At 35.8% G+C, this 27,857-nt stretch overlaps 2 protein-coding genes across 8 annotated transcripts; one reads left to right on the top strand and one right to left on the bottom strand.

Annotated features, from left to right (window-relative positions):
- Positions 1–112: 112 nt before the first annotated feature.
- On the bottom strand, positions 113–8,894 carry LOC108979555 (THO complex subunit 5B). Its single transcript, XM_018950256.2, has 5 exons — positions 8,662–8,894; positions 5,463–5,753; positions 3,840–4,176; positions 659–996; positions 113–563 (listed from the first exon to the last, which is right to left on the bottom strand). Exons 1-5 carry the CDS (start codon positions 8,878–8,880, stop codon positions 300–302), a joined length of 1,449 nt encoding a protein of 482 aa, XP_018805801.1. The 5' UTR covers positions 8,881–8,894; the 3' UTR covers positions 113–299.
- Positions 8,895–11,140: 2,246 nt separating this feature from the next.
- Positions 11,141–22,077, top strand: LOC108979557. Of its 7 annotated transcripts, none has more exons than XM_035686106.1 (12): positions 11,141–11,423; positions 11,517–11,568; positions 11,719–11,776; positions 11,897–11,982; positions 14,450–15,537; positions 15,665–15,853; positions 15,971–16,140; positions 17,183–17,414; positions 18,952–19,087; positions 20,851–20,945; positions 21,032–21,155; positions 21,801–22,077. In XM_035686106.1, the coding sequence occupies exons 1-12, from the start codon at positions 11,341–11,343 to the stop codon at positions 21,882–21,884; spliced, it is 2,397 nt and encodes a 798-aa protein (XP_035541999.1). In that variant the 5' UTR covers positions 11,141–11,340; the 3' UTR covers positions 21,885–22,077. The 7 variants fall into 7 exon arrangements, with proteins under 7 accessions (XP_035541999.1, XP_018805804.1, XP_035541997.1 ...); XM_018950259.2 differs by having other exon boundaries at positions 15,932–16,140; XM_035686104.1 differs by having other exon boundaries at positions 14,447–15,537.
- The last annotated feature ends 5,780 nt before the right edge of the window (positions 22,078–27,857 follow it).

Raw genomic sequence — 27,857 nt, 5'->3', positions numbered from 1 at the left:
TTTAACTTAAAATTAGACTGAACTCAACTGAGTCATGCAACCAAACGCAGCCTAAAAATAGGTAACCCATGTTAAAAAAGTTCCTTTTTTTAGAAAATACAAGTCATAATTATGCAGAGAAGAATGAATTTCCTTAAATAACCAAAAATATTAGCCACTATATATCATAAAGAATGCCAAGAGGCTCAACAAAAGTGAACGAAAACAATAATTCTAAAATTCATATCTGACCACACTCTCCTACTGATTTATAGTTTGCCCTTTGATGATCCAGGATTCCAAAGATGCAAAGTAGCAATTCAAATAAGAGCCGGCTGAGCCTTTTTCAAGGAACGAATTCTTTGCACAACTGTCTGGATGCGAGTCTGCTGGCGATACAGAGAAAGACCAGATATAACAGCATCACTTTTAGCTGTTTCACCACTTGGAGTTCCATGGGTAGTAAGCAATGGAGACACCTCTGGCAAAAAGTCAATTCCTGCCAAATGCTGGGCCCATTTATACGGCCGCGATGTTATCCTTTTGTCAAATGAGAGGGCATCACCAACAGAGAGCTTGGCTGACTGCACCGTCCAGAACAAATGTCATCACTACAAAAATCCAAAATGGAATGGGAAAATGAGAGGGAAAAAAAGAAGACAGAACAAAACTTCCAGACCTGGTGAGGAAGTTCAACGCCAGTGTCATCGGGGAATAAGTTGCATAACATGCTATTCTCAGCTCCATCGTGGGACCCTTCAATCCCGACACATACAACATTCAACTTTAACAAGTATTCAAACTTCAGATTGATAAGTTTTGCAGACTTCGGATCAGACACCTCATCATCATAAATATGAATGATTGTCCTAAGTGGGTGAACTTGATATAATCCCTCCTGATCAAGGTTCTCCTTGCTCGGAACCCCCTTTGGCCGCTTTCTCCTCCTCTGGCCATCATCTTCCTCATCTGGTGCATCATCATCCAATCTAATACTCTCTACATTGGTAGATATGCCTGAACCACTAAGCCACATCAGCATTCGTTTCCCTTCTTTTCTCATAAGGGGCAGGAGGTCAACGAAATGTACTAATATATATATATATATATGAGAGAGAGATCATAGACGTAGAACCAATGCATGCTTTTAGTTTCCATAAAAAGGAAAGCCAGATCATATATTATTATTATCTAGGAATTCAAATGAAAAGCAACTATAAGAAAGCATATATATACTGTATATATATGAGAAAGCATATAATATATTTTTTTTTATAAGTAAACGATTGTATTAATAGAATAGGCATAGCCCAAGTACACAAGATGGTGGTATACAAGAAGAAACACCTATCTAGGATGAAGAAAAGGAAACAAGAAAATCATGCAAGTCTAGACCATTAAAATCTATAGCTATGGCCCATAGGAATAACGTTCTAACAAAAAAGATCTAAAATCCTCAAATGATCGCTCCTTGTCTTCGGACGTCCTGTCATTTCGCTCATGCCATAAGCACCATAGAATACACTAGGAACCATCTTCCATATTGCTTTGATTTGTGGAATACCTCCTAGATTTGTCCAACAAGCCAAAAGCATCTCTACTATGGTGGGCATAACCCACGCTAACTCTAATATGCTAAACAGCTCAACCCATAACGCTCTAACAACATAACAATGCAATAAAAGATGATCCACAGTTTTACCGCTCTTCTTGCACATGCATCACCAGTCTATTATGATCACCTCACGTCTTCACAGTGAAGCTGCCTATGCAAAGAAAGTTGCTTTGGGAGGTGCCTTATTACGCCAAATCCTCTTCCATGAAAACTGAGTGTTTTGCACCTATGTGAGAGACTCATAAAATGATCGAATCGAGAATGTGCCTTTACCTGCAGATACCCACCACAGCTTATCATTTCCTTGGATGCTCGGTCTCATAGAATACAAAATTCGAAAGAACTCAAAACTACCAACTTCCCAGTCTTGGGCCGCCTTACTAAAAATGATGTTCCACTATATTTGATCCCCAACTATCACTATAAAATCAGCCACTGAAACATCTTTTTCACATGTAATTCTGCATACTGAGGGGAATAAATCTTTTAGTGTATTATTTCCACATCATATGTCGCTCCAGAATTTTATTCTAGAACCATCTCCCAACACAAGTTTAGTATGACGAGAGAGCACTCCCCATCCTTGACTAATATGCTTCCAAATCCAACCTCTAGGGGTTGGCTCAAGTGGTAAATGTCTTGGGTTTAAGGGTATGCTCCTCCCAGGTCTAAGGATCAAATTCCCCTGGGTGCAAACAATCTCTAGGGGTTATCAGACTGGAGGATTTTTTTCTTGAATTACCCATGGTGCACTTGTGAAAAATTCCTTGCAGAGGGCTTGTGTATCCCTGGGATTAGTTGGGACACTGTTCCTGGACACCCGGTGTCCATAAAAAAAAATGCTTCCAAATCCCCACTCTGTGAGGCCCATTTACCTCTCTACTACACCAACCCCCCACACACTTTCATATTTACAATCAATCACCGACTTCCATAGAGCTTCTGGTTCTGTATTATATCGCCACAACCATTTCTCAAGTAATGCCCTATTGAAAATCTTTAGATTTCTAATACCCAACCCTCCAAAAGGATGTGGGGAACATACCTTAGCCCATTTGACTAGATGGAATTTAAAGTCATCCCCCATTCCCCTCCAAAGGAAGTCCATGTACAGCTTCTCAATCCGGATCGCTGCACTTGTGGGAATTAGAAATAGAGATAAAAAAATACGTTGGTAGATTAGAGAGAGTACTTTTGATTAAAGTGATCCTGCCACCTTTTGACAAATACCGTCACTTCCAACCAACCAATCTATGTTTGATCTTCTCGATCACTGTATCCCATATTGTTATAGTCCTTGAAGCAGCCCCCAACGGTAAACCCAGGTAATTCATAGGTAGGGCAGACACCTTGCATCCTAGAGTGTTAGCCAGTTGTTGGATATTATGAACATTACCAACTAACACAAATTCTGATTTGTCAAGGTTCGCTTTCAAACTCGATGACGCTTCAAAATAGAGTAGGAGTGCCCTCAGTGCCCACAATTGGTTTTGTTTTGCCTCACAGAATACAAGCGTATTATCTGCAAATAACAAATGAGAAATGTTAGTACCCCTAGTGGGTTCACCAACCAAGAATCTAGCCATGCAACCATTGCAAACCAACGCTGAAGTCATTCTGCTTAGTGCCTCAATAACAATGACAAAGAGGAGTGGGGACAGTTGATCCCCTTGTCTCAGACCTCGAGAATTTTTGAAGAAGCCAATTGGACTACCATTTACTAGCACAGAGAATCTCGCTGTTGATATGCACCATCTAATCCACGAGCACCATTTCTCTCCAAAACCACACCTCCCAAGCAAGTAGAGTAGAAAATCCCAATTAAAATGATCATAGGCTTTCTTCATATCTAACTTACATAGGATACTCGGGTTACTAGATTTTTGTCTGCTATCTAGACACTCATTGGCAATGAGGACGGAATCTAGGATTTGACTTCCTCTTATAAATGCGTTTTGGAGTTTTGTTATAATCTTCCCCAACAGCTCCCCTAATCGGTTTGCAAGCACCTAAGAGATGATCTTATACACCCCACTCACAAGACTAATGGGCCGAAAATCTTTGACCTCTGATGATATGAGAAAGCATATAATATACTTGCATATATATAACGTCTTTATATATTATACTTGCATAAATCCCAAAATAAAAAAATTCAACCATGAATATCAATAGTATAGGTTGTCCACACCAGAAAACAATTTATAAAATTATAAATATTCCACCAAGTAGTTACAGAGCATACCAGTGTCCTTATTTGCTTGCTGGTGGGCAAAAGATTGAGCATCCTTCACACTTCCTTCTATCTCCAAGTCAATATTTTCACCAAATGCTTCCTTCTGTGCCAAGAACTCAGAATAAATCACATAGAGAGGAGGTGGAAGCAACTCTGCCAAATGGTGTTGCTTTAGTTTCTTGGTATGCAGAACCCCTAACTGGTTCTGTATCGGCACGGATGCTTTCTTAAGGGACTTAAGGTGCGATGGTAGACTTGACATAAATTTCTTTTGGTTTGCAGTTGTATCCAAGAGTCTTTTCTTCTGTGATTCCAGCTTCTTGTGAAGTTTGCATAGCTCTTTCCGCTAATAAGATAAAACCATACTCAACAAATTAAAAAGGGGACAGTATTGGGTACAAGAACAGAGAGCAGAAGAATCAAAAATAGAATTATTGTGATAAACTTGGCTTATATTGGAGTGAAGGAAATCAAATTGCCAAATCAAGCAGGAAAATAAGTGACTTTGATTATACGATGGATGAAATGTATCATGCATGCAGTAAAAAGGAGAATTTCTATAAATATCACATTATTGGCTATATATCCATGTAACCTTACTGCAGCCTTGGAATATCAAATATGCTTACGTTCACAGCTGTTCAGAGCCTTGGAATCTCAAATATGTTTACATTCACGGTAGTTCAGGCTCAAGGGTATGTGTCTTGGTATGAAAATCCACTTATATCTACACATACTAGTATAAGTCATCACTCTGGATGGACGATTTTGCAAAATTTATTTGCTAAAGTCTTCACATAATAAGGTACATGAGTAATTCTATACTTATTTTAAGATACATTCATGATATGAGCAAGTAGCATCATGCTAAAACCCAAAGCTTCTACATCCAGAATTAAATTTGGAAAAGCTAGATAAAAGTTGCAGTAGAAGTGCTCCATAAGCCATTTAGAAGGGAACAAGACATCACAAGGTGAACATTTGAAGTCACATATAAATGTTGCCAACATCAAGGAAGTGCAGAAAAGAGTTGAAGTGAAAAACTTCAAAGACTCATTACTATCCCATCAAGCCCCATGTCTTTCAATAAGTAAATTGAGCAATAGAGAGCCACACTTTTAGTACCAACTAGCCTTCAGGTGAAGATGATATTCAAGTGGGACCCACATCGTACTATGACCACTTGATGGCACTTCAAGCTCCTTCATATAATTTCCTAACATTGACTAAAAGAAGAAAGGGAAATGATCCTTTAAACAATGCTTAATGGGCTTCCAGCTTCTAGTCACTATGTAGTGCCCTTCAAGAAAGTGCAAAACTGAGTTCAAGCATAAAGCATAAAAAATTAGTATAATAATAATAATGTATAGCATAGATTTTGTGGTACACCACTGTACCACAAAACCTATATTAATGCTAAAATACAGAAAAAACTATATTCTCGTAAAGCTATGGCCATTTTTTTATTCCTACAAAGATATTGTATGCAATGGTCAAAATCACTTCCAAATATTAAATACCAACTTTTCAACGATTCCTAACTCAATCACTGAGTACCCTAATGGCATATTGTTGCAGTGCAAAAATATATCATATTCTTGGCAACAGCGACCAAAGACAATGTGTAGACACCTGAAATAGCTCAAAATGGAGCCTTTTCATCATCAGATCGTGCGCACTGTCATTGGAAAATGCCGTGGTTTTAATGTCTTCAGGTGCATCACGGATAAAATCTTCCTCGGATACCATTTCAATATTAGGATATTTTGACCTGAAATCTTTGCAAGCCTTGATTGCTTTAACGTAGCGGTTTCTTTCATACGTCAAATTGTGAAGCTGAAGTGTTGCGAAGTCCACCGGTGCCTTCGCGTGCTCTGTCTCAGCTTTTGCATGATCTTCTTCTAGCAAGATGGAACGGTTCACCTGTGAGAGAACAATGTAAACAATCATTTTTACAACCACAATTCAACAATTTTTTCATTTTTTAACTATGTGTGAAGTGTGTTCTGGGTGAAGAAATGATGGTGGAAGAAATGGGAAGTAGACATATAAAGATCAAAGTATGCAAGCAATGGAATTAACTACCAGATCAAACGGGGCGTTTAGGGAATTAATGAAACGATGCGTTTGAATTCATGTAAAGAATAAGACTTTAGTTAAACGGTGCGTTTTTGTTAATAAGGCGACATCGTTTTATCTTTCTTGTTGTAACAGAAGTTAGAGTTAGTTAGATTCTGTTAGTTCGTTAGATCATGAATTTGTTCTATAAAAGGAAGGTTTGGGTATGCAGAAAGGCATCGAAGAACTAGTTGAGTCTGAATTGTAAGGAGCTTGGAGATTGCTCGAAAATCTCTTCTAGGAATTGAAGTAGATTCTTGGTTCTTTCTTCCTTACTTCTTGATTAGCTTTATTAGCATTTTATGTTCTGCACTTTCTCGGGTTTGAAGGAAGAAGGCACTTAACAATTGGTATCAGATTGGCGATCCATGGCTGAAAGCACGCGCGCAGCTGCTTCGAAGGCTCAACAGGAAGCTGTTTTGAAGCAATTAGAGGACCACAACCATGCTATTAATAGCATTCATGGAAGGCTCGATCAATTGTCTGATATGTTGAAGTCGTTGGTTGAGTTTTAGCAAGTAAATTCTCGCAGGCAGGAGAATCATGAAGAAAGTTCGTTTGGTAGACGTTTGAATCAAGAGGAGAGGTTTCCAAGGGGTATTAGACTCGAATTTCCTCATTTTGATGGCTCTAATCCAGGAGCATGGATCTTTAAAGTAACACAATACTTTGAATATCATCAAGTTTCGATGAATCAGAGACTTTTAATGGCTTCATATCATATGGAGGGTGAGGCCTTCGTATGGTACCAAGATGCAGTGGATGGAGGTATTTTTACAATGTGTGAATCCTTTGTAAAAGCCTTGCTCGTCAGGTTTGGTACTACAGCCTATGATGATCCTATGGAGGCCTTAACAAGATTGAAACAAGTGTCTTCTGTGGCTATCTACAGAGCACAGTTTGAAGCCTTGTCCAATAGACTGAACGGTTTGTCAGAAAAGAATAAACTAAGCTATTTTATGAGTGGTCTTAAAGATGAAGTTAGACTTCCTGTAAAAATGCTTAATCCAATAAATCTTAATGCTGCCTTTGGTCTTGCTAAGATTCAGGAGGAATATATTTTGGCATTAAGGAGGTCTTGGAGAAATAATATAGCATTGCCTGTTAAGAGTCATGGGGAAACTGTGGATGAGAGTTCCAAGTTTCAGAAGAATGGGATGCCAACAAGGAGAGTTTTTTCTTCACAAATGGATGAAAAGAGGAAGAAAGGCTTCTGTTATCATTGTGAAGAAAAATGGAATCCTAGTCACGTGTGCAAGAATCCCAAAGTTTATTTGATCCAAGCTAAGGGTGATAGTTCCCAACTTGTTCTTGAAAGAATCTGTGATCATGGAGGAGGTGGAGGTCTGTGGTGATAGTGATGGGTCTTTAGAAGTTTTTGTTAATGCCATTTCTGGGTGCAGTAATGGAAATGCTATGAGGCTGCATGGTAATATTGGCCCTTGTTCTGTCGAAATTCTTATTGATTTTGGAAGCACACATAACTTTTTGGATCCTTTGGTGGTCTAAGAAGCTAAGTTGAATGTCAGAAAAGACTACAGTTTGCAAGTAAGGGTGGCCAATGGTGATAAGATTTTGAGCCAAGGAAGGGGTGAAGAATTAATCAAGATTCAAGGTTCAAAGTTTTATGTGCCTTTTCATGTATTAACCTTGGGGATATAGTTCTTGGAGTTCAGTGGTTAAAAACTTTAGGCTCCATTACGTGGAACTTTATTGATATGTCAATGAGTTTTGAGTGGAATCGTCAAATGATTAAGTTGCAAGGGTTGAATTCTGCCAGTGTTCATATGTTGTTAGGAACTATGGCAATTAAATCAGATTTTATAAGTCAACAAGCATGGTTGTTACAGTTAATGTCTGTGGAGCAACAGAAGAATGAAGTTTGTTCTAAAGGACCAATGGCCAAGTTGCTTAAGGAATTCAAGGATGTTTTTGCTGAACCTGTTGGATTGCCACCAAGAAGAGATTTTGATCACTCAATCAACCTGAAGGATGGGGCTTCTCCTGTTTCAGTTTGACCTTATAGGTATCCTCATTACCAGAAATCTGAGATAGAGAAAATTGTCCATAATTTGTTGCAAACTGGTGTAGTAAGACCAAACCAAAGTCCATTTTCTTCACCATGTGTTATTGGTTAAGAAAGCTGATGGAACTTGGCGTATGTGTATTGACTATAGAGCCCTTAACAAAGAAACCATCAAAGATAAATTTCCAATACCTGTCATTGATGAACTTCTTGATGAACTATTTGGAGCTCATATTTTTTCGAAGTTGGATTTAAGGGCTGGATATCATAAGATTCGTGTAAAGGAGGGGGATATTCATAAGACAGCATTTAGAACTCATGAAGGCCATTATGAGTTCTTGGTAATACCATTTGGGCTTACCAATGCTAGCATCAAAATCAGTTCTAATTCAGAAATAAAATTTAAACTATATAAAAAAAAAAGGAAGCACAGAAACTACAGCTACAAAAGAATTTCCTGTGCACTTTGAACCATTTTCATTTCTTTCGGGATTGTTTAAGACACGCACACACATACCAACAACGATTTATGAACTCATAAAAAATATCAACTGACACATAGGCAAGAGAAATTACATTTTATCCTGGTAACACTGTGTACTTAATTAAATTTAAAATTTTTATTATAATAAATCATAAACCCTAGCGAGCGAGCGAGAGAGAAAGTGAAAGGAGAAAGGAAGGGACCTGGCGGAGGGTGATGAAATGAAGGAACATTTGAGTGACGAGCTCCCTGAGTAGAGATTTTGGGTGGCCTTGTGTCTTGATGGAGAGCATCTTGGCCATGATCTCCTCTACCGCGGCCCTGCTCCCTTGCAGAATTTCATGCTCCGTGCTCCCCGTCCTGCGCTGCGCATCTCCCTCGTCCACCACCATCGCCCCCTCCTCCATCATCCCTTCGTCCATTTCCTCCCTCTTCTTCTCTTTTCCACTGCGTCCTTCGTCTGCACAAAAATTAATCTAAACGACACCGGTTAGAAGTCAAATGGAATAATTTATTTTATTTTATTTTGTTATTTTAATTTTTAGTTTGAACTTAAATCTCAACAAAAATGATTCAATGAAAATGTAATAATAGAAAAATTTTAAGATTAAGAAAACCTTTGGACTGAAGTTAAAAAAATATTATGAGAAAATCTGAAAAAATGGTAAACCCAAAATAATTATTTTGCATGTTTGGTTAATGAAGAATTTTATTTTTAAAAAAAAAGAGCCATGTATTTTTAATTGAGTTTCGGAAGGTAATGATATTTCAATAATTTTTTTTCAAAAATATATATTTTTTATTAAGTTTTGTGAGAGTGAATTGAAAATTTTAAAAATTATTTAAATATAATATTTTTAGAATTTTTATTTTTATTTTTTAAAAATATTATATATATATATATACACACACATAAGTGTATTTATATACATCTATTTATAGATGTATGAACAAAATTTAATTGAATCAAGTAACAAGTCGAGTCAGGCAAAAATAAGCGAATCTTAACTAATCTTAGTCGAGTTAAATCGAGTTGAGTCGAGTCAAATTTAATTAGATATGTATCATTTACTAATCGAACGAGTATTTATTTTTACAATTGAGGTTTTTTCTCACGAATCAAGTTTGATTCGAGTTTAACTAAACAAGTGTTGGACGAGCTCTCGAACAGACTGATTCATTTATAGTTTTAATAGACCAAATAAAAATTGAAATAGTAAATCTTTTATTTTTTAAATTGCTTAGTTGTTTTACAAAATTAAAAAATGAAGTTTGATGTGCTTCGTCAAATTGTAAAGTTATTTTTATTATAAAATAAATCTAATATATAAGATGAAATGTCAGTTTATAGAATTATTTTGTGTAATTCATTTGTGGATGCGGTAGTACTCATTAATAAAAATGAGGAGAAAATTGGAATGATTGGATAAAGCATGTCGGTTGTGTATTTTAACTAGCAACTTTGCTACATGCAACCAGGGTGGAGAACCCCGGGGAATCGGCTGATCACGTCAGTCGAGATATATAAAAAAAAAAATCGACTGAAACATGAGAAAAACGAAGGGAAATTTCGTGGAAGGCACCCCCTCCTGAACCATTCTAATTCTCTCACGCAATCCCCAAACTCTGATGACAAAATGGGCAGTCTAATTTCTCTTAGTTGTGCAGGCAACGTCGCCAACACCAGCTCCTTCTTCACAAGCTAAACTTGCCCTCATTTGTTGTTCTCATGCACTCAAGGAAGAAGAACAATAAGGTAATAGATTCATTGTTTTCGCTTCTAAAGATGGAGATCCTCCCTAGCTCAACCAATGGGATTAGATGGAGCTCAAGTTTGGTCACTTGCTCGGCGAGAACTTTAAATTGAGAAAAACTTTTTCGATAACGGGTATAAAAGCGAACCCAGATGCTTTGTATCTTGAAATTGAAAAAACTTTTACAAGAGAAAATGTAAGTTTGTGGAAACAAAGGAGGTTCTTTTTGATAGGTCGAAGGAAGTGAAGTCATCAAGTTCGTTGGATGGTTTGAACTTGGTTCGACGTGTGCCCAAGAAAGGATTCACTCTGAAAGCTGATGATGAGACACCAAAGATACAGAAAACCAAGCCAACGTTATCATGAAGAAACCGAATTTGTTCAATAACAATGATGGTGGGGAAAAGCCGTCGACGTTGAGGATTAAACCAAATTTATCATTAAAAATGGAGAATGGGCGAGTGAAGGATACATTGACTCTGTGAAGGAAGCCGGAACCAGTGAGTGTCAATAAAGTTATTGAGAAAAGATGAGACTTACAACAATGTAAATGCGAAAGTTGAAAATGCAGAAAAGTAAAAACACGGAAGAAAGAAAAAAGGGCTCTGTTTCATTTTCCACGGGGGCAACGGTTCCCACGCGGTTGCCTCTCTCGGTTGCATGTATTATTTTTCTTTAATCAAAGTGGTTCTAAAACCACCACCGGAGGCTCTTGCTAATTTATTTATTTTTTTACATGTATTTTTTTAATATTTTTAAATATATTTTTTTTAAAAAATTTATAATATTATTAAAAAATACTTAATTATTAAGAGAAAAAAAAAAAAAAAAAAAAAAGGCAGTAGCCCATAAAGAGTAGCTTTTGCCTTTTGACTATAAAAGCCTGCGACACGCATCCCATGTAGTAGTAGTCTAGTAGATACCCCCGGCTTCGATCGAATTTTTCCGGAAACAAAATTAGCTCAACAACGTTGTGGTTGGCCGTTTTAGCAAAGCAAAGAGAATGGTTGTGTTTTAAAGGTCACAGTCGCAAGAAAACAGGAGCGAGTGCATAGGGTATAAAAGGTGTCGCTGTAATCTGATCAACTCTAGTCAAGTCTGTTTCAAAGATTTTTCAGTCCAAAACAAATGGGCGTCGTCGAACCCCAACCCCAAGGCTCTGCCATCAGAGCTCTCGGCTCTCTCTTCAAGCTCACCCATGTCTACCTTTGGTCTCTCTCTCTCTCTGTTTTATGTTAAAAATCATAATAGACTTCGGATGTGGAATTTCACACTCTTGTTCATTTTTTTGTTTGTTTTTGCAGGGACGATGGTTCGGCCGAGACACCTGAATGTTCATCCTTCTCCGGACGCTCTGTAAGTATCTGTTTTCTTTATTCCGTCTCCGATTGTGTTTTACTGCACTTGGAATATCTGGTTTGAAGTTAGAACCACACGTCTTTTGAATTTATAGTATTTTTTTCGTTTTTATAATTTAAATTATATTGCTTTTCATTGAATGAGCAGAAATCAGCTGAAGACGATAAGGATGATAATGGCTCAAATATTCTTTCTTCAACCAGAGGCAAGTACATCTCTCTCTCTCTCTCGCATTTTTTCTTTTAATTTTGAATTATTTCTGTACTAAATGTTCATGTTGAATTAAATTCCTTTTTCCTGTTTATTTTTGTTGTTGCTTGTTCAGATTATAGCCCTTTACCTGAAGAAATGGAGCTCACCGAACAGATGAATGCATTGGGGCTTCCTCTTTCCTTCCACACAAACAAAGAGGTAGGTTCCCTCTATGTTTTAGTAGTCAATGCCTATTACAATCGATGCCCTCTTTGCCCCCTAGCCAAAGAGGTGATAAAGATTTGGCTAATGGTAGAGCGACGATAGTTGCATTTCATATTTTATACCAAGTTTTGAGGATCAATCAAAGTATCGAAGACCCGTGAGTGAACAGTGAGCCGAGAGAAACCCTAACCCACCTATCCCGCCGCCACCCCCACCCCACCACCCACCCCCACCACCACCCACGATCGACGGAGACACACACCCCGCCCAAGCGTCCTCGCTGCGGGCCGTCTGGCATCAGTCCTTGCCGGTGATCTGGCTCTTTCACTTTTCTTCTTCGTTAGAGGTGTCAAATTGTCGCCATGCTCTTTGACACTGCCACAGACCTGAACGACAGACCCAAGTGACTTAGTTGTGGGGCCTCCGACATCGGTCATTCTCTGGCGACTGGGAGTTTTCTGCTGTTTTCGAAGGACTGTTTCGACAGATTGTTTCGACGGACTCTGGCGACCACATTGAGGGCCTCCGGCATCGGTCATCATTCGGCAACTCTGTTTTCTTCTTTAACTCAGGTAGGGGCTTATGTTCCTCTTTCGTGCATTCTTGACAGAATGAAGACATTTGCCCCTGCAGCTAAAGTCATAGGTTTGATGTTAGGATGGGTCAGATGGTGCACTTTTGGGTGGAATTGAAGGCTTTCGAGCTTTTGCCAGAAACATGGAGGTCTTCCTTAAAAATCGCGGAGAGGAGTAGAAGGGTTTGGAGATTTGTAGTGATGGATCGTAATGGTATAGAATGGCTGATGGATACGGTGGAAGCAATATTACAAGCAAGGAGAAATTTGGATTTCAGAAAACACTTGTGCAAAGGAAACAGAACATTCATGGCTCAATGATGCTCCAACAAGGTAGGTTTCTAATGGTCACCGAATATGGTGGAGGAGGCCGGCGGAGTGTTGTAGTCATTCCCGAAGGGTATGAAGGTCTGGGTTGGGAGAAATTTGCTATGGAATTGCGCAGAGCTGCGGATATGCTTTTTGCTGATGGGTCAAAGAAGGAAATCCAAAAGAAGAATGAGAACATCAACTTGGAGGTGAATCATAAAGACCCAAGTACATCCATAGTGGCGAGGCGATCATATGCGGTAGCTTTGAAGACCGGTCATGCTTCGGGGGTTCATAGTGAGGGGATTGATAATCAGATCCAGCTTGTTGCGATGCATAATTCCTTCAAGGAGATGGAAACCCAACTTATTGAATTGAAGGTAGCGATAGCTTTTTTGTCTACAAAAATAGACCTGCTTTCAACTGGAGGCAACAGGGTTGTAAGGAACAAGACTAAGATAGGCCCGAATCCTTTAAACTCAGATAAAGGAAAATGAAAAATCAGATCCGGCCCTATTCCTATACCCAGATCTAGAAGAGTATGGCGGGTCAAAAGGAAGTCTGGGTTATTTGAAGTGGGTTCTACGTCGACTATCGGCTTAGAGACATCTGCAATGGAATGTCATTCGCCTCAAGTGACTTTTGTATTCGAAGAAACTATGGCTCCCTCGTCGGAGTTGAAGGAAAATGGTGTCATACCATTGGTGAAGGGACCCGCTGAAGTTGCACATAAAGGGTCACTAGAGGTGAAGGGACTTGATGTCATACCATTGGAGAGAACCAATGGAGTTGCTGAGGTGGTACATGATTTGAATATGGATTTGGCGTTGGTGCCTTGTGTAAAGGAATGCCTTGTGGATCCCCTGGTCTCTCTTCCTCCAATAGCAGATTGGATTCTGCTTAAAGTTAATGAGATTCAGCAGTTCATGGGAATTTCACATGGAGGATGTGAAGACCAATTTAAAGAACTAATTACTGCGATCGAGGCAAGCCATGCGCTTGAAACCAAATCAAGTTTCAAGAAAAGTAGGGAGTTATAGCGTCTTTTTTCGGGAATTAACTACGATGCTAAGGGTGATAGCTCATCTAGAGGGAAGTCCAAAGGGAGGGCATTGTGAAGACGGGAAAACAAGGGTTGGGGTGGGGGGGGGGTTTTTGGGTAGAGTTTTAGTTCTACGTGAAGCAAGCGGTTGGGGTTGTGGTTGGGTTTGGTGTATTTTGGGTTATTAGGGGTTTTCTATTATGGACAAGGTGTTCTCTTGTATACATTCAGTGTACTTGGTTACTCCTTTTGATATATATATATAATATTTTTACTTATAAAAAAAAAATATTTTATACCAAAAGAATTCAAAAGCTATTTCGGCTTTTAGATTCCTAATCAGATTACTATATCCATGTCACTAACATTTTGAGTATCAAAATGAAGCAAAAGGACTTGCTCGTGGTCAATCCAGGAGTTGTTGGAGGCTGCCCTCATCACTCTTACTTTGCACTTTCACGCTTTTCTCTATAATTCTTGCTGCTATTATTCCTGTTTGTGATAATGAACCTATTTTTTGTTTTATGTGAAAGAAGACAGGAATGGGTAAAGGCAAAAGAAAGGGTACACGCATGAAGCAGTCAAACAGTCATACAAATATTGTGGATGGAGCAATTGAAATATGCAAAGTGAGTGAGGGGGAGATTGTATCTCCTACTATTTTTCATGATAATACAAGCAGTTCTTTATGTTCCATGACAATGCTGGGGCAAAGTGAATCATCTAATTATGATGTTGCAGTGGATGTCAAAATATCCCATTGGCCCTCTGATGAAGGAGATAATTCAGCAAGTTCAACTAGGATCACTTGTGACAATGATAAGGAACAAGTTTTTGAGGGAATATCCAACATTTTGCCCGATGATGGCTTGGATTGTGGCTCTGTACCCAGTTCTATACTGTTCAAGGATGACATGAAAAATTCAGCTAATTTGATTAACTTGGATAAGGTACTTTCTAGGGGGAGCTATTTGACAGATGCTAGCTTTGACAACGATAAGAAAGAATATAATGGAAGATTACTGGATTATGAATATATAGAAAGGTTATCGGCTGCTTACCATGATAAAGAAAAAGTGGATGATTCAAACAATAACAGCAATGGGCAACCATATCTTCCTGATTCATTTGCATGTACTCCTGTTCCAAAAATGCTAGAGGAGGATGGAACTGATAGCTTGAACTGCAATGATGATCATGGTTACTGGATGGTGTATTGGGACACTTTGTACAATAGAAACTATTTTTACAATATCAAAACACATGCTTCTACATGGCACCCGCCTGAGGGCCTGGAATATTTGGCATATGGTGACGTTAATAATGAGTCGAATGAAGTGACTGCCGAGGTAACAAAACTGGATGTTAGCCCTGCTGAAGACGCAAGTCATGTGTATAATTTGCAAACTAGAGTTGAGTCGTCTCACGAACACAAGAATAATGATAAACTTGGGAATTGGCCACCTGATGAGCTCTCAGTTGGGATCGAACTTGGTGCAGACAACTCTTTGTCTGGTGTGGCTGTAACTTCAGCGAGCAGTCTTGAGCATGCAGATGCAATTTTTGAGATCAATATAAGTTGCACTAATGAAAGAACATTTTGCTTGATACCAGAGACTAACAGGTAGTCTGTCTTCCCTTTGTTTGTATGTACCTGGCTGCCTGTTTTCCTACTTTGATCATTTTTATATTTATGTTTTTATGAAGTTCCATTTTAGATGACCCTGAACTTGGATTTTATCCAATTTTAGTTGCAGTTCAGGAATTAAAATCAAGCCACCAGTTAATGATGAGGTCTGCAGTTGTGAGTTGCAACAGACATATGCTGATAGACCCAATGAACTCGATTATGTTGCTCTTCTTGATAGACCTAGTAAAATCATCTCTTGCGATGCAAGTTATGAAGATGATGAAGCCTCTCAAGTTCTAGATACCAGCAGGTAGAATATAAAAGTGTATTATTATTGTGTTAAATCATCAAAATAAGTTTGTGTCTGATTCGGCCTTTATTTAAAAAGAGGTCCACTTGGGCCTCTGACATCTTGTCTTTATTGCAGGTTGACCAAGACACATACTGAGGCAGTTTCTGAGTGTAGTGATATAACTTTGGGAAATGTGGATACATTAACAGATAAGATAGATACCTGTCGTGACCATATTAGGAAAAAACAAAAAAAGAAAGTGAGAAGAACACAAAGACAGAGAACATCCTCCAATGACAATGAAGGTTCGTGACTTAACTCCCTCTCTCTCTCTCTATGGTTCTGTTGAGGTTGCTTGGTCCTATGACCTACAAAGGGAAGGTAGCCCTCTCCCATTTCTTAAACAGAACATTTCTGGTGAAGGCGTTTACTTTGTCTTTTGTACGAGACCATGATACTTCACCAAGCTAGCTGGCACCCTTTGCTCCCTGTATTTGTTTGTCAATTTTCAAATTTTAATTTTTCTTTATGAAGAAATGTTGTAGGCGGGGGCGAATCATCCTTTTCATATTGTTCTTTTCTTTTGTCAAATTCACCCTTGGATTGGCATGATTTTGTGTTATTCCACCTAATGTTGATTGTGTTACTTTTAACCTTAATACTTTTAATCTCAATGGCAAAAAAAAAAAAAAGAAGAGAGAACTCAGACATCTTGACCAGAATGTACATGTAGATTCTAATGATCTTGATCACTCTACTTTAATATTTGAAGCAAGAAAGAGAAATTTACAATTTTACTATTGCAACTCAATTTAATATGAACATGTGTTTTTTTTTTTACACAACAATCGAAGCCTTTTGATTTGCAGTGTGAACTGATGCATGGAAGTGATGAGGGCTATAGAGATAATTTATTATCCTCTGATATCCATTATAACTTGAAGGACTGCAGCAACAAGTTATTCTAGAAATGAGAGAAAAAAACAGAACTTTCTCTCGATTCAAGTCTATCTTAGGTGTAAAAACTTAAAGTTGATCGAGAGAGTTTCAGAAAGCAAAATATATTTCCTTTTTTTAAAAAATAAATAAAGAGTTAATTCCATATCATAATGTAGATGATGTTTTTTGGTCAAACTAATTAAAGATGGGTTGGACACTTGCTCATAGCCAAACCTACCAAAATAGAGGGTACGCTTATGCTTTTTATTTTTTATTTTTATGTTTAGTATCCTATTCTTTTTGCCCAGATAATTAACTGTGTTGTGCCGTTACTGCCTGCAATAGTTTCTGATACTCTGAAATGTCATTACACTGGTTAAATTGTGGTAAACCATTTGCATACTGCAGAACTTGAGTTTGAAGGAATTCTCAGAGAATGTTCTGCTAATATTAGCAAATACTGGTGCCAGAGATACCTGCTCTTCTCTAAATTTGATAATGGTATAAAAATGGATGAAGAGGGATGGTTTTCTGTCACTCCAGAGTCTATAGCTAGACATCATGCATCCCGTTGTGGCAGCGGCATCGTAGTTGACTGTTTTACCGGGGTTGGCGGGAATGCTATACAATTTGCTCTAAGGTTAGTATTATTCTGACTCCACTTTGTAATTTCTTACTTTTGAATCTTTTATGATGAAATTTGTCAATGAATTCTCCATCTGGTGTTGTCATCAAACAATCTTGACCTCCCCTCGAATTTCCTAATCACATGTCAACGATAATAAATTTTTTCCTTAATTGATATCTAAATCTAAATTTCCAAGACTTTGGGTGTGGCAAAAGGTGTAAAATTGGGATCATAAATAGGACTGATGAACCGGTCATAAGTCGAAACTTAGGATTGAATTGAGATCTGAATCGACTTCCACTGCAGTACCTGCATATGCATCCTGCTTAATTTGGATTGGATTTTGACCTTAGTGAACAATAAAATTAAAATTTAGGTTCAAAACTGCAGCTGAACAGCAGGGGAGGCTCCACTGCCTGTGAGATCAATATTATAATGTTCATTACCCTCAAAGATGTGTACATCTAATGATAGTCCTGGCATTTTAGCAGTGGTAAGATACACAGGGAGTATACTTCAAGTTCAAACTCACCTAATGAGAGAGGGAAAAGAGATCAAAAGAATTCTGGAAACTAAAGTTAGGAAGACATGGGTGGGCTGCCATCCAATGGTAAAGTGAATCAAAGAATAAAGCCTTGGGTGTTCCACGCTAATATATCAATTCTATCATTTGCATTCGTTTTCTTGCTGCAACGGCTTTTGCGGACTTTCAAACCGCCCTTTCCAACACCAAATGCTGACAGATCCCCAACCCATTTAGGCATCATATTAGCCCAAATGGGCTAAAGCACTGTTTGCCACAAAGGGCTGGCTACCTTGCAGTGAAGTATGAGATGATCCTCTGGTTCCCCATTCTACTTGCACATATAACACCATTAAATGACCACAAAATGTCATTTCCTCAAATTGGGTTAAGGATCTGTCCCAGTACAACCATCCAGACAAAGAAAGCTGCTCTCAAGGGAGCCTTACTCCTTCAAATGGTCCTCCATGGGAAGGAGATGTTATTGTAGGGGACTAATGCATTATGAAATGACTGAATTTCAAACAGTCCTCACTTGGATTCGCTCCAATGCAGTTTGTTTGCACCAACTTTTTTAAAAGCATACAACTGGGCATGTAAACTCCACTTCCAATTGAAGACAGCCATTGAAGAGTACTGAACCAGCAATTGTGTTGCCATCATTTACTCTGGTTGAAGGGCCCACCAATTGTTTCAAGTGGATAGAAGTGATGCTGACAAATAAATGAAAAAATAAAACATGACGTCTTTCTTAGATGTGGAATGATTATTATACTTATTTTTTTAACCCGGGGTTCCTGTTGAAGTTTGAAACTATACTGTTTGATCTTTACCCAGGTTACTGATTGCAAGTACCTGTGGATATTTATCTATTTACCCTGGATGGATTCAGGTTTCATATTTCCTATAGTTTTATTCATTATACGAACGGGGATAGGGTGGAAATTCATGGCACATATTTTCTTATCTTCTGCTTTGCATTTTAAAAACATTTATTTATGCTTACTCTTATTTATCATTTTTCAGGAGCAAACATGTAACTGCAGTTGATATTGACGAAAAGAAGATTGATTATGCACATCATAATGCTGCTATCTATGGAGTTAACGACCACATAGATTTCATAAAGGGTGACTTTTTCAGTTTGGCACCAAAGTTAAAGGTATTAAAGCTTTTAATATATTAACATTTAGGGGATATACTATTTTGCACCAGTGAACTACCACCATTTTTCAATTTGCACCCCAAACTAACTACCAAAGCTGGCAATTGACACTCTGAAGTACTAAAATATGGCAATTTGCATGCTTGGTTAAGATCTGACCGTTAAAATTACTAGGGGTTAGCTCAAGTGGTAATGACCTTGGTCTTGGTGGTATGCTCCCTCCAGGTCTAGGGAACTTACCCTTGCAGGAAACTCCTTGCCTAGGGCTTGTGCACCCCTGGATTAGTCAGAACTTTGTTCTCAGATAGCTGGTGCCAATAAAAAAAAAAAGATTGCTACATGTGCTATTTTTCATCAATTTTGACACTCTGATCTTAATCGAACATGCAAATCAAAATGTAATTTTCCGACCTTTAACAGTGTCTGATGTTTTTTGTGGAAGTTGCATGGGGGATTGCCCTCCTGACCCCCCATGTTAATGATGTTATCAGTTTTGCCCTATGGGGAGTGTTTTCTCCTAATTGATCAAGAGTTTGTGGTGCCCCTTAACTTTTAAATGAAAACTGCATGAACTATCATGGAATAGTCACAATTTTGAGGCATTACAAGGAAATGACAAAATAATTCTGAAGGAACTAAGAGAGATATAGTGCAGATGTTCTCTTTGATTTAATATACTAAAATATTTATTCTCTACATGGTTGCTGTTAATTTTTTGGCTGAGGTAGCAATTTAAATTGCCAAACTGTAAAAGGAACCAAACCCCACTAAATTTAACCCAAACTTCATTCATGAATGCCTTACAATTTAAATCTTGCTCTTTTTATCTCTTTGAGATTGAAATTTTTTTTATCGTTTAAATTTTTATACCTGGAAAATATAAAATATTAAAAGAAAAAGATCAAAACTTTCAAGACAGAAATGCATATCATTACGTAAATTTTACTTTTATTCAATGGCCTAGACAGCTTAAAAATAAAAACAGTACAAATACAAAATGAAAAAAGGAGAAACTGTTTTTGCTAATGAAAATACAAAGTGCAATGTATTAATTACTAAGAACGATTATATGTTTGAGAAATCTGGTGAAAATAGTGAAAATGAGTAAATAGAATATGTTGTACATATAACAGTGACGAAATATGAAGCCAAATGCCCTTGTATTTATAGGATTCATCCCCCAGAATATGGTGTACATATTATAGTGCTGAAATACTGAGTTTTGATTGGTTTATTCTCTCCATTATTTTTAACCATAAATTTTAATTTGGAGAAAATAACGGTATAAGTTAGGATACCATTTTTTATTCTCAAGGACAGTTCTATGGTTATTTTTTGATAAGTATTTTTTTTTTTTTTTATAAGTTATTATGTATCATTGGGTAGGAGTGGTTTTGAAGTTAGATTATCATTACTGTGGTTTATGGAATGGTTTCGTCACCCAAAAAAAAAATGTAATTGTACGGTTTCATATAGATGGAATGGAGTTTAAAAGTGAAGAACTAGCGCCTAAGGAATGGTCGAATTTAGAGGACGTTGAGGAGCAGCCTTTAAGATAATAATGTTACAGGTTATTAAGTTTGAAGCAGTTCTGCTGTTTTGTGTGATGAACTTTTAATACCACCAATTGGTATCGGAATGGACTTGTCATACTCTTCTGAAATGCAAAACATCTACTTGTATGCTCTATAATGCATGCATATGATTGAGATGGTTGCAATATTCTAATTGTTTTCAGCACTCATGACATGGTACTTCAGGCGGACACAGTTTTTCTATCACCTCCTTGGGGGGGACCTGATTATGCTAAAGTGAAGACATATGATATCAAGACAATGCTAAAGCCACGTGATGGGTGAGTTTTTTTTTTCTTTTAGTCGGAATTACACTAACATGAAGGCTGCTGTTAACTTCATGCTGCTCTAATATGTACTCATGCAGATATTCTCTCTTTAACACTGCAAAGAAAATTGCTTCCAGGCTTGTTATGTTTCTCCCAAGAAATGTTGATATCAACCAATTAGCAGAGTTGTGTTTATCGGCTCATCCTCCATGGGCAGTAGAGGTACTTCTCTCAACTTAGATTAGTCACTGCGCTTTTCTCTTGTAAGGTTATCTTAGACTCTAGTGCAATCTTTCCTCCTAGTGTAGACGTCAGCTAGTGTAAATAATGATCATTGGGCCGAATTTGCATTAACCTGATGATAAATTTAAAAGTTGAAACTCATTTTCCTTTAGCTCTTGTGATGACAATGAATGTTTGAGTAGCAATTGTGCAGTAAAATCATGAAAGAATTTACTGTTGCATCTTTTAACAGTCTGGCCCCACTCTTTCTGAGAGATTGGATACTATTAAATTTTGGCTTTGTGTTCGTTGTTTGGTTTGTTAATATTCTCAGTTCAAGAATTATGTCTTTCTCATGCTATAAACATTAACTTGTTTGCTTTTACAACACATCTCATCTGATCTCATCATTACAATTTTTCCAAATTCTCATACAAAATAAAATAAACAATTCAACTTTTTCAAATCCCAAAACAATAATAATATTAAAAAAATATATTCTAACAATATTTTATTCAATTTTTAACTTTTATCTCAATTCATATCATCTCATCTCATATGTGAAAACAAACGAGGCAATTGTGTGCCCTATTCTTCATTTGGTTTTAGTAACTTTTTTGCTAAAGCTGGTGTCCATGGTTTCAGGTTGAGAAGAATCATTTAAATGGAAAGTTGAAGGCAATAACTGCTTACTTCAATGCTCCAGCAGTTGATAATGAATCAGCCTGATTCACGGCTGGGGAGAGTAGATAGTTAAGACGATGAAGTAGTTGCGGCCATTGAGTATTGTACAGTTTCGTAAGTTATTCTGTGGACCATCTATGTTTGGGCATTTTAGTTGTTAAATGGGTGCAGGATTAGCCAATCTTGTATAGATTTTTACGATATCAACTGTAGTTAATTGAAGTATGTGCTTTTCTTGTAAACTTATGATCAAACTGTGGAAAAATGTGTTTTTATTTTCAGAACCAAATTCCAATCCATTGAGCTTAGGCTTGCATTGTTACTTATAAAAAAAAAAAAAATGCTTAGGCTTGCATTGTTATTGGGTAGAATATTAGCAGTGGTTAGTTCAACAACTGGTGGAATTTGGCAGTGGCTTTTCTTCTGCAGTTGACTTTTTATTTAAAAACAGAAGCCTGGTCTTAATCTAAGATTAACAGGTTGAAAGGCTGCATCAGTATAATGGGATAGAAGTAGGATGAGATTACAATATTGAATAATTCTTCTCATGATCAGTCACTATCCCACATCCCACATCCTATGTAAAAAAAAAAAAAAAATTGTCAGATGTGGGGTGTAGCCGTAGGGATAAATAGTGATTGATGTATAGCAAGATCCAGATAGTATTTGTTCAAGCTTAGGGAAACAATTTTGTTTTAAGGGTTTGTGTTTTTGTGGCCTTAACCTTTTCTTACTGTATGGAAGACAAAATAAAATAGACTTAGGAGGAGTTTTTTTTTTTTTTTGCAAGTAAAAATGACGTGCCTCATTTGTTTGTGGGTTTACTTTTATGTAATTCTTTTGTGGTTAAAGTATTTTTCATAGATTTGTAAGGGATGTTTGGTAATGTTTTTCATCTCATTTACTTCTCAAACATTATTCAACCATAAACACATTCAAACTAATCATTATAATTTTTTCAAATTAATCATTACAACTTTTCCGAATTTTCAAATAAAATATAAAAAATAATTTAATTTTTTCAAATCCTAAAGTAAATATAATATTAAAAAGTTATATTCTAATAATATTTTAATTTTATAATATTTTTATTCAATTTCTTCTCTCTTCTTTTTCAAAATTTCATAAAATATTTTAATTCAAATCATTTTACTATTATTAGTAAATTATTTCACTACAATTCTTATCTCATTTCTTGAGCATCCCCTAAAACCAAGTAATAAGGCATTGTCCAAGAAAACAATTGAGTATATAAGAGAGTACGCGGTCATCTATAACTCACTTGAGGAAGGTGGCTCGCTCAATCACAAGTTATGAATTAGAAAAAAGGAAACAAGAAAATCATGAAAACTAGGCCAAAATAAAAATAAAGTAGGGAAGAAAAAACATCTAAGCTTTTTCGAGGAGCGTTCTGTTCCGGTCTTAAAAAATTTGGCTATTTGTTTCAAGTCAAAATATACATGGAGAAATTATTTTTCATATTGATGCAATTTGGGGGTTATCTTGGAATCTCTCTCATCACTCTCTTGGTAAATTAATTTTGATTTTTTTTTTGTAAATTATATTTTCTTCTAAAAATCAAGTTTTTTCAAGAACAAATTAGGTTGAAATGGAATTACAGATTATGATCGCTATATAGGATGAGTAATTATCAGGTACTTTTGAAATATAAATTATTTGCTACTCTTTTCTATTACAATATTTAATGTTGCTGCAACCCGGCTTGTATTTGGGTCCGAACTGACCCGACCCGGTTCAAGAACAAACCAAATCGGTCTGGACCAACTTGACCCAAGATTGGAAGCATACGGAGGCAAAATTGCAAATCAGCTGCAGAACAAAACGCCCTTGCCCTCGATGATGACGAATCAGGCAGACAATGTCATCCTCTGTATCTGCAACTTCTGGGTTAATTTTTTATGTCCTATTGTTGAGCTCAAACTAGTAATGGCTTAGGTTGGTGCTGTTCCGAACAGGTTTTTGTCAAAAAATCTTCAATGGGTTGATGATTCACTAAAGCATCAACATTCTTTGGTGGGAACTCAACCACCAAGACCGAGATCTGATGCTTTGTACATATGGATGACTGTAAATGGACTGTGAAATTAAGGAAGAAGAGGATGGATAGTCTAAAGCTTGTTCCTTTTTCTTCTACCGTGCACCCTTCTCATGGCTTGAGCCTTCTAACACAAGGAGGTACTCTCCGAAACCCCAAAGCCCAAGCCTCCTCAACCTCTAGGTTTCCAATCTACTGCTACTAAGCCTCTATATATGACCCAAATGCAGGCTGTTGACATTGGAAAGCAGCTGGCCAAAAAACATTTCATCAATCACATGTTTGGGTAAGAATATTTGCATTGAGTAAAAACAAGTATTATAGTTTACGTTTTTTTCTGGCATTGTTTTCATTATCGATACTTATTTATGTAGGGAAAATGATTTTGAAGATGGGAACCATTTTTATCGTTTCCCTGAGCACGAACCCTTTATTCCAAGATGCTTCAATTTTTGAGCATCAGTAAACGACTGTGAGCCCAAGCCTGCAGCTATGATTGGCCAAAGGCTAACCAATATCATGTCTGCCATTCTAGAGTCGAAGATAATGATGGAGACAGAGACGACGAAGACAACAAGAACAAGATCGACAAGTTTCCCTCGCCGGTAAATACCACTACCGACAACGAGATCTTTGAGGTTTCCAAGGTTTACAGTGAGAGCGAGAGTGTGTCAACCACTACCATGAAGAGAGACGAAGACGAAGAGGTCTGCCAAAGAGTGAACAAATCTTCATCAGCGAAAGATTTTGGTCCCTCATATGCATTCAGAACCACCCACAAACCCCATATTCAAAGAAGAAGAAAGCAGAGAGAAGCTCTTCATTTCAGCGGAGTGAGAACGGTGTAGACGGTTTCAGCAGATTCGACCCGCAAGTTACTTCAACCCGTTTTCTCGGGTCGGGTTGAGTTGGGTCTCGCAGACGGACCGAGTCTGAACCTTTTCTGCACATCCCTAATATTTATATTTCAAAATTAATAAAAATAAATAAATAAATAATTTTGATTATATGGGATTTTGTCTATGGTAGATTACCTAATAATTGGTCTTATAATTGACAGGAAGAGAAAAAAGAAAGATATGGTCACAATTCGGACATAAACAATGTGCCAAAAATATAAAAAAAAAAACAAAAAACAAAGAGTTCCCTAAGGTTCTTTTAACTTAGTCTCGTTTAGATAGAGAAATGAAATGAGACAATATTATATGAAAGTTGAAAATTAAATAAAATATAATTAGAATATAATTTTTTAATATTATTATTATTTTGAGATTTGAAAAAGTTGAATTGTTCATTATATTTTATGTGAAATTTTTTAAAAAATTATAATGATGAGACGAGATGAAATAATTTGACCATCCAAACTAGTTGAACATTATTTATGGGTAGAAATCAGTTTGTCAATGAAGGTACAATGAGTGAGGGTTGTTGGCCCATGGCATAATTGGTATTAGTTAAGATATTGGTTTCTATTTTTTGTCTTAAATTTTATCATTTTAATTATATTTATTAATAATTTTATATATTACGACCACTTATATAGACAACTATTTAAAATTGTTACATTAATAAGTGTGATGATAAGAAAATATAAAATAAAAATTATTATTGCCGAATTAGTAAATGTCTTAAGGACAGAAATACATTTCAAAGATATGTAAGTTGCATATACAATGATTTTGTTAGATATTTTGTTTAGTTTTTCGAAATTTGTATAGACTTAGAGAGAACTTGTGCGAATCTTTCGCGTCAATCTCATTTTAAAACTCATAATATAATTTATAACTCTTTTATAATTACTTTACAACTCTATTTCAAATAGAGAATAACTATATAATATTAAGATTATTTTTAATAAAATGATATGAAATTTTAGTTAATTAATAAAAATGTGTTATAAAATAAGTATAAACATTTGTTGTATTACTTTCTAAGCCCCAACCGAAGAGCCATCCAACAAGAAATGATATAAATAAGGAGTAAAGAACACTAATTTGTGAGATTTTATAACTAGGCCCGGTTTGGATGCCCATATGAGATACAAACTATCTCATTTGAGTTGTACTTCATCTTTCATCTGTCTATCCAAACGGCAGAATACAAAATTTTATCTTATCTCTGATTTTTTAACCATCGCTACAATAACGCTATAGTTGATCTGCTACAAAGTTTAATCTACATCTACAATACCGCTAACTACCATATATTAAAGAAATATATTTCAAATTTTATAAAATATAGTATAATAAATAGGTCATAGTTAGACTAATTTCGTTTAACAAAAAAATGTGTTCATATTTTGGAATATTGAAATAATCATGTTCAACTACAAAAAGTATATTTTGAGAAAGTTCAAATATTTTTGAGTTTTTAAATTAACAATAGATATTACTTATTTTTAATATATTCATAATACTTTTCACCCAATAATTAAAAATATTTTTCAATAATTGGTGGGACCCACTATTTTATCAAATCTCTAAAAAGTTAAAATCATATTATCTCATCTTACTATACAAACACACTTATTTTTATAAAATATCTCATCTTATCTCATTTCATTTCATTATCCAAATATACATTTTTTTACAACCATCACATCTAATTTTAATTCAAAAATCTCATTACTATTCAAAATATCTCATCTTATCTGAACTGCGTAACGATCACTTATAATGTTACTAATAAAACAAAAAGAAAATGAGGAATAAACATGAATTATTATTATAACTTTCTAAGCGTTGTTTATTTTCACAAAATATCTCATCTCATATCATTTAATTATTATAATTTTTTTAAAATCTCACATAAAATTAAATGAACAATTCAATATTTTTAAATCTTAAGATAATAATAATATTAAAAAAATATATTTTAATAATATTTTATTTAATTTTTAATTTTTATCTCAACTCATCTTATTTCATCTTATCTTATCAGTAAAAACAAACCAAGCAGAGCTTTCATCGTCAATCGTCAAAAGAAACAAACCGCCCACTGATAATTAAAAGAAACAAACCGCCCACTAACCTCAACACTTCGATTAAAAGACACAGCTTTCATTATTAAAACTTGCCAAAAACGTTGTCTTTTCTTTCGTCCACTAAGCCTTCTTCCTTCCTCAACTTTGAACAGATGAAAAGAGACTTTATGCCAACACAAAACCCGGAATTCATGATGGGAAAGCCGAAAGAGGTATTCATTGGGATTGAGATCTTTGAAAAAATGTTTCTTCAAAATTCAATCAAGAAGCTTTTGCAAAATTTAAAGAATCTCACCCATCTTACTATAGATAAAAAGTCTTTATAATTCCCTATTTGAATTATTTTATGATTTAATTTAAATAGTGAGTTGAGATAAAATAAATTAAAATAAAAATTTAATAAAAATCTTATTAGAATATAATTTATAAATAATATTTGTATTTTAAAATTTGAAAAAGTTAAATTATTTATTATATTTTATTTAGAAATTTGATAAAATTATAATTATTAGAATATCACAAACTCATCTCAACTCATCATTACAATTTTTTCAAATCTCAACATAAAATATAATAAACAATTCAACTTTTTCAAATCTCAAAATAATAATAATATTAAAAAATAATATTCTAACAATATTTTATCATCTCAACTCAACTCACTCTAACATCCAAACACACCCTTAAATGAAATGAAATGAGTTAAAATAATTTCTAAAAATAAATGATCATCATGATTTCCTCAATGTCCAGATTTAATGAATGTCCAAATCATACAAATACTTATCTAAAAGAGAAATGATATTTGTAATTTTAAACTGTACAAATTTCGTATATTTCCTTTAAAAAATTAGATAAATTTGATATCTACATTGTGAAAAAAATTATGTTTTTTAATAATAAACTTAATTTTTTTTTTTTCAAAAAAAGTTTATAAAATTTATATTTTCTAAAATTATATTTAGCATTACTTCAAAAT

Source organism: Juglans regia, chromosome 15 (assembly GCF_001411555.2).
Source record: "Juglans regia cultivar Chandler chromosome 15, Walnut 2.0, whole genome shotgun sequence".
NCBI classification, from domain to species: domain Eukaryota; kingdom Viridiplantae; phylum Streptophyta; class Magnoliopsida; order Fagales; family Juglandaceae; genus Juglans; species Juglans regia.
This window is presented reverse-complemented; position numbering and strand designations above follow the sequence as displayed.

What these genes read in the sequence shown, in the direction of transcription:
- LOC108979555 (XM_018950256.2), bottom strand. Translation starts at nt 8,880, where the DNA reads ATGGACGAAGGGATGATGGAGGAGGGGGCGATGGTGGTGGACGAGGGA. An exon ending in ATTTCATCACCCTCCGCCAG is followed by an intron (nt 5,754 to 8,661) that starts GTCCCTTCCTTT and finishes GTTCTCTCACAG; the next exon opens with GTGAACCGTTCCATCTTGCT. An exon ending in GCAAGCAAATAAGGACACTG is followed by an intron (nt 997 to 3,839) that starts GTATGCTCTGTA and finishes TTAGTGGTTCAG; the next exon opens with GCATATCTACCAATGTAGAG.
- LOC108979557 (XM_018950258.2), top strand. Translation starts at nt 11,341, where the DNA reads ATGGGCGTCGTCGAACCCCAACCCCAAGGCTCTGCCATCAGAGCTCTC. An exon ending in ATCCTCCAATGACAATGAAG is followed by an intron (nt 16,141 to 17,182) that starts GTTCGTGACTTA and finishes TGCATACTGCAG; the next exon opens with AACTTGAGTTTGAAGGAATT. An exon ending in GTTTGGCACCAAAGTTAAAG is followed by an intron (nt 19,088 to 20,850) that starts GTATTAAAGCTT and finishes ATGGTACTTCAG; the next exon opens with GCGGACACAGTTTTTCTATC.